At 48.8% G+C, this 6,882-nt stretch overlaps 1 protein-coding gene across 1 annotated transcript in view; it reads right to left on the minus strand.

The window, feature by feature from the left end:
• Positions 1-6,299, minus strand: part of RCSD1 (RCSD domain containing 1) — an 8,987-nt gene extending 2,688 nt beyond the window's left edge. The window contains exons 1-5 of the mRNA XM_010005502.1: positions 6,279-6,299; positions 5,314-5,421; positions 4,332-4,439; positions 1,755-1,844; positions 878-949 (exon numbers count right to left, since the gene is read on the minus strand). Of these exons, the coding sequence (XP_010003804.1) occupies positions 878-949; positions 1,755-1,844; positions 4,332-4,439; positions 5,314-5,421; positions 6,279-6,299 (399 nt within the window). The remainder of the gene's footprint in view (positions 1-877; positions 950-1,754; positions 1,845-4,331; positions 4,440-5,313; positions 5,422-6,278) is intronic.
• Between the last annotated feature and the right edge of the window lie 583 nt (positions 6,300-6,882).

Consider the following 6,882-nt stretch of genomic DNA (forward strand, 5'->3'; position numbering starts at 1 on the left):
TGCCCCCTGCGTGCGGTCCCCGCGGCTCCCGCACGGGGGCGCCCTCGCTCGGTCTCCGCGGTGGCCGCGCGCGGACCTCCGGGCTGCGGGTCCCGGTCCCTCCTGGTGACACCGTCAACAAACAAGCCCAGGCGGAGAAACCGCGGCTGGGTGCTTGCCCTTCCCCAGCAGCTGGACCTCAGGGCTTATCCTGGGATTTTTCCAGTCCCCCGGCCAAGCCCCCGCGGCGCCGGGGTCACAGGAGGCGGCGGGGCCACCTGCCCCCGGGACGTCGGGAGCTGCTGGAGCCACCGAGAGGCACCAAACGGGCAGGGAGGGCTGGGTGTGCTTGTGTGTCACGGGGGGACGAGGCGAGGGGCCCACGGGCCGTTCGGCACACGCAGGGAGCAGCAGAACCTCAAGCGCAGCCCCCGCCGACCTGACGGGGTTTTAGCTGCCTGTGCCCGCGGTGCGGGTGGCTCCGTTCGAGTCAGGCTGCTGAGAAGAGGGAGCTGGAAGGCATCTCAGCCAGGGTTTCCCTCGCTTTCTCTCGTGAGTTGCATTTAAACTGGAGCTCCTGCCTTTGCTTCCTACCCGAGCTGTGCCCAGCCACGGAGCCCAGAGATCCGGATGATCCTGATCCGTGCCCATGGATGTGCCTGAGGACCACTGGGCCATTTCTGAAGCTGGTTATCATCACCAGACCTGCTCTGCCTTCCTTGTTTATGTGTTGTGGGACTGAGCCCCCACCAGTGACGCTGCTGCCTGGGCTATCCAGCTGCCCTCCTTGGCTCCAGGACCTCCTGCTGCTGCTCTGCAGGGGAAAAAAAGTAGCCACGACAAGTGCCAGTCACTTTTATTTTGCTGGGGCAGCCACGTGGGCTCTTCCAGGACCTACCTGCAGCTTTTCAATCATAGGAGAGCTTTTCACCTTGACCTTGGGCACGGGGCAAGTGTTCGGAGACCTCTTCTGCAGAACAAAATGGAACGTGAAAAAGTCGTAGTAAAGGAGGTGAAAAAGAGGAAACACAGTGAAGGCAGAAAACTTGGAAGAAGTAGGCAGAAGGTTCTAGTAGGGAGAAAATGAAGCCTCATATAGTGTCTTCCAAAAAAAGTTTGCTTTCTCCCTTTCCTGACCCTGCTCTCTCCTTTTGTCATGTAGCCATCTTAGGACTCAACCTTACATGTCTCCTTCCTCTGGGATAAAAGCTGGCTGCCTGCTTTCTGCCTCAAGTATCAGAGCTACGGGATGTGTAATGGCTCTGCTGCTACATGGCACTAAGGCATCTAACCTATGACACATTTCCCCTGGTATCATTTCAGGACCAGACAGATTACAAGCCACCTCTTAAAGGGTACAAGCTTTAATGTTGGTAAACACTGTGAATGTTTTGTGATAGGGAAGACTTCCTGCCACCACTTGACTAACAGAGGACATGTAATTAGTATGGGCAGGAAAGGCATAAGTGGCTAGAAAGGCAGAGCCATGGAAGGGTGACAAGGCAGAGCATTGCTTTGAGAAGAGGCATATGGGTTTTTTTCCTGTTCAAAGGAAAAAGATGGACTCTTTAAGGCTTGTGCCCATGCCACAGAAGTAGGAAACAGCATGCAGCTCACTCTGAGTCAGTGTATGTGTGAGCAGGGGAAGATCTGATGCTGCAGGATAGATGTCTTTTGCTGCACAGCCTGACCTCTGCAACCTCCAATCTCATGTCTCAGGAGAGAATAGGTTGCAGAGAGAAAAGACCTTGTCCCTCTGTTAAATTGATACTCACTTGCTCATCATTGTCACTTGTCTCAGTTTTGTGGGAATACAATGGAAGGGAACATGGTGGTTTCCTCCTAGTTGGCTTATGTGGTGGCACCTAAGAGAAGAAAACAACCAACTCAGCAGCAGGGAAATCAGTTTTTATAAAACGAAGTGAAATTCAAGCACCAAGGGCATGCTCTGAAAGTGACCTGCTTGGATGCCAGGGCTCAGCTTGCCTAAAGGAAACATCCAGAGGCAACACAAGTATTAGCCTGCGGGCACGTAGTCAGCATGCGAGGCGTGCTTGGAGCATCTCGAGCCCAATCCTAGTGCTTGAAAAGTAGTTCGTATCTCTCACAGCATGAACCACGAGACTTCAGGCTCTGTGCAAAGGACACTCTTCTAAGCTGCGGAGGGTGGAGAAGCCTTCCTAGAGTCTTCATCTTCAAAGTATCCTAATGGAAACCCCCTCACACTGGAGTAGCTTGTTATTGTTCCCTTTCCTGATTTTTCCTGATCCTGATTACCAGGATTTCCTTTTAATAACTCTCAGCTGCCTACCTGGTTTGTGATTTTCTTATTTTGCATCTGATACATTTTAGGGGCAAAAAGGGGAATTCTGACTTTTTCAACATGCTCTACAGCCCCATTCATTTCTCTCTTACAAGGAAGAGCAGCTCACAGAGACAAGCTGCAACTCTTAATTTGTCCAAGAAACATTCTCTAGGGGCAATTTAAGTGCAGGGACACTGGTTCCTTCAAAATGTCCATGGCCTCTCACAATCACATAGTGTTCACTAGGAGGTAAGAGGCACTTAGCACAGTACCTATGGAGTTCGTCCCTCAGAACTGTTGCTCTGGTCTTGATGACAAGCTGTCTCTGGTTTGCTAGGTTTCTAGTCTCCTGCCAAGCTGTTCACACACTTTTTGTGTCAACAGACAAAATACTTGGGTAGTATTGTGGACCTTGGATTATTTTTTATTATCTTGCATAATATCCACAATATAATGTTTGGATAATTTTGTTACCTCCTAACAGGCAGGCATCTGAAACCTTGGATTATGGTGTCCTTGCCTTCTGTAGAGTTGGCTGTCTTGAAGGACCTATAGACTTGATGTCACTTAACTTCTAGTGTTGCTGCACCCAGCCATGGTAATGCTGCACCCCTAAGCAGCCAAGGGCAGCCAGACCTTCTCCCTGCATCATGTTAGGAAGCAATCATTGCGTGTCTTATTGAAACCCCACTGTTTTGCAATCATGAAATGCTGTGCTGTGTCATGGTGAATGTATCAGAGGTTCCTTGGTTGATAGGTTCCCCTTTGCTGCAATGGGTCAAGCAAGTGTTAAAGGCAATCTGAAGCTAGCTTGAGAAAGCTGGTGGGGAAGTGACAGATGGCTTGGAGAAAAAAGACAGGAAACTTTGTCCTCCTGTGTCTCTGGAGAAAATTACTTTCCCTCTGTGAGGCCCCTCCACAGTGCCTTAGCTTGGGAGCAGCAGAGGTCTGCAGATAACACGAGAGAGGCCTGGGAACTCGATGCCTTTTTAAAGGGGGAGGGACTTAGTGCAATTAAATCCCACACCTTAAGAAAAGGAAATTACTGTAATGGGAGTGGTCATTGGTGACTAGAGGGGGGAAAAAAGTGCATGGGAAGAGATTGATTGTGCCCACCCTGGGGCCCAGCTAGGAGAGTGCAAACCTCTGATAGGCAGTGGCATGCTAGCCTGGCAGAACAGATGTCACTATTGCATCCAGCTAATGACTGGATGATAGGGAGGATCTCCTTAGGACCAGCCTGGGACATGCTCAAATCAGCTGAGCAGCAGAAGGAAGCAGTTGAGTTTTAAAGGGGCACCCACTGACTGAAGAGGGCCACCAGTAAACATTGATGCTTCTAAAAAAGTGCATAATGATACAGGGGGCTCTCCTAAAATGTCAGCCTTCATCCATCAACACTCTGACTTCCCTTTCTTCCTAAGAGAAGTACTCCTGCATTTTGCTTACCTGGTGAAAGACAGCTTGTGAGGCAAGTGGGCAGAGTGGGCTTTCAATAACATAAAATATAAGTGCCATATAGATAGACACAGAGTCTGAAGTGTCATTGGAAAGAGGTAATGAGGGCAAGTAAAGAGACAGCTTTATTTCTGTACAGAAGGCAATACCTGAAGAAAACATTCTCTTTTTGTGAGCAAGGTGCTGGTGACCTGCCACTGGCTTCTACACCACATAATCAGTTGTTTGCTTTCTTTTACCATGGCTCAGTATTAGCTAGTTCATTATTCATTGTTGGCCCTTGCCCACAAAATCCAGCCCCCACAGTAGATGCATTGGTGTCTGCTACTGCCAGGCACACAGTTTACAGTCTCTCAGTTACAGTGTCTAGTTGTCCTGATGTGGGGCTCTACCAAAATGCTTGTCCACAAGTCAGCACTGCATGGGAGATACTGCCATAGCTTTAATTGCACCAGGAGACAAATCCTTTGTGAGGATCCAAAATCAAGGTGGGTGCATGCTCACATCACAGATGCTCTAACTTCTTTGGGCAGAAGCGAGTGCCTCATTTCCCACTCAGTTTCCTGCTGGTGGCTGTGGATCTCCTTACCTCTTTTCCAGTGATATTGGCTGCTTGCTCTTTGAACTTCCCTGCTAGCTGAGCCACGGAGGGTGATGCTGACTTATCCACCTCTGAGTTGGTCTCCGCTGGCCTGTTCTGTCAAATTGGGAACAACAAGTTATGAGCAAAGGCTGGGAAAAGCAAGCAGGCTAGAAAGAAGCCTGTGTATGTGTTATAAAGTTCAAGAGTAAAAAGGGACTTAAAGCAGAGTTTTCACATCTGGCATCAATCATGTAGTCTGAGAACAAGAGGTTTGGGAAGATGGGACCTAGCTGCATTTTCAAATATCCCAGAAAACCAGTAACACACGCAGAGCATTTCAGCTGAAGAGCCTACACTCAGTATTTTTCACTGGAAGCAAGCTAAATATCTCAAGCCAAGTGTCTGTTCTCACCTCTTCCATGCAGTGAGCAGATGGATGTTCCCATATACCTTCTCAACCTTCCTTTCCTTTTTTTACTGCCCTGGTCACTGGTGCCCTTTCTTTTCCAGTGGTTCTGCAGTGAGATGCCGTTCCCTGTTCCCACAGCAAGCCAGCATCTGCTTGGGAAGATCCCTGTGCTGTTGTGCTTTTTTGGCAGTGAAATACTCAGGCAAGTGAGCAGGGAGGGAGGAAATACCAGGGCTGAGAGAAGCTTCCTCTCCCCTGGGCTGAAAACAGGCTGAGAAGAGGGAGGCTTACTGGGGACTGGATGGTGCTGCTCTTCCCACAGCACACAGCCCTGGTGTCATCCCACATTTAGTTTGTTTTCTTTGCTATGTGTGTACCAAGTGATATAAGTAGAAAGCTGATGAAAGGAAACCTTTGTTCTTCATCTCTAGTATAATTGCACCAGGAGACAAATCCTTTGTGAGGATCCAAAATCAAGGTGGGTGCATGCTCACATCACAGATGCTCTAACTTCTTTGGGCAGAAGCGAGTGCCTCATTTCCCACTCAGTTTCCTGCTGGTGGCTGTGGATCTCCTTACCTCTTTTCCAGTGATATTGGCTGCTTGCTCTTTGAACTTCCCTGCTAGCTGAGCCACGGAGGGTGATGCTGACTTATCCACCTCTGAGTTGGTCTCCGCTGGCCTGTTCTGTCAAATTGGGAACAACAAGTTATGAGCAAAGGCTGGGAAAAGCAAGCAGGCTAGAAAGAAGCCTGTGTATGTGTTATAAAGTTCAAGAGTAAAAAGGGACTTAAAGCAGAGTTTTCACATCTGGCATCAATCATGTAGTCTGAGAACAAGAGGTTTGGGAAGATGGGACCTAGCTGCATTTTCAAATATCCCAGAAAACCAGTAACACACGCAGAGCATTTCAGCTGAAGAGCCTACACTCAGTATTTTTCACTGGAAGCAAGCTAAGTATCTCAAGCCAAGTGTCTGTTCTCACCTCTTCCATGCAGTGAGCAGATGGATGTTCCCATATACCTTCTCAACCTTCCTTTCCTTTTTTTACTGCCCTGGTCACTGGTGCCCTTTCTTTTCCAGTGGTTCTGCAGTGAGATGCCGTTCCCTGTTCCCACAGCAAGCCAGCATCTGCTTGGGAAGATCCCTATGCTGTTGTGCTTTTTTGGCAGTGAAATACTCAGGCAAGTGAGCAGGGAGGGAGGAAATACCAGGGCTGAGAGAAGCTTCCTCTCCCCTGGGCTGAAAACAGGCTGAGAAGAGGGAGGCTTACTGGGGACTGGATGGTGCTGCTCTTCCCACAGCACACAGCCCTGGTGTCATCCCACATTTAGTTTGTTTTCTTTGCTATGTGTGTACCAAGTGATATAAGTAGAAAGCTGATGAAAGGAAACCTTTGTTCTTCATCTCTAGTATCTAATGCCAGGGAAAACTGAACCAGTGGAACTGAGAACAACTAACCAACAATCCTTGTTTTGTTAGAGGTGAAGACCTCAAAACAACAAACCAGGCTACAAACCATCAACCTGGAAGGAAGCTCATACCTCCACTCTCCATACCACCATGAACCCATGTCTGACCTCATGGTTCTCATCCCTCTCCCTCAATACTCTTCCATTGCTCAGTCAGAAACTTTCCCCAAAGGCTGTTGCTAGAAGAATACGTTTCTGTTTCTCCAAAGGCTCCAGCAGTGCCCTTCCTTCTCACTGTGTGCTGCTCTGCCTGGGAGGGACCTGCTGTCTCGTTAACTCAATCACTTCTTCAGCATTGCTGGAGGTGAAAGGCCCTGAAAATGCCAATCTGGTCCACATATGGACCACTTCCTTTGGGTCACCACACTATACGGGCTGGAGAAACAGCTGTGGAAACCTGAAATCATATTAAAGAGCAACTGCTTTAGGATCCTAGTTTCTAGACTAAAAGCAAGCAAGGAGTAACCTTACACTAAGGATCAGCCCAGCTTGGAACAATCTCTAGTCTGAAATACCTGGTACAGGGCAGCATGGCTAAGGCTCATTTGCACTGTGGAAAAGGGCCTTTCCCTTTCTCAGAGAGCTGTAGCTCCCAACAAATGCTATTTTACTTCTCGCAGGCCCACAAGCCCCAGTAGACATGTGGTTTCCAGGATCCTGACTACATCTTCCCCAT

This window comes from Chaetura pelagica, unplaced genomic scaffold, assembly GCF_000747805.2.
Source record: "Chaetura pelagica isolate M959 unplaced genomic scaffold, ChaPel_1.0 scaffold39, whole genome shotgun sequence".
Lineage (NCBI taxonomy): Eukaryota > Metazoa > Chordata > Aves > Apodiformes > Apodidae > Chaetura > Chaetura pelagica.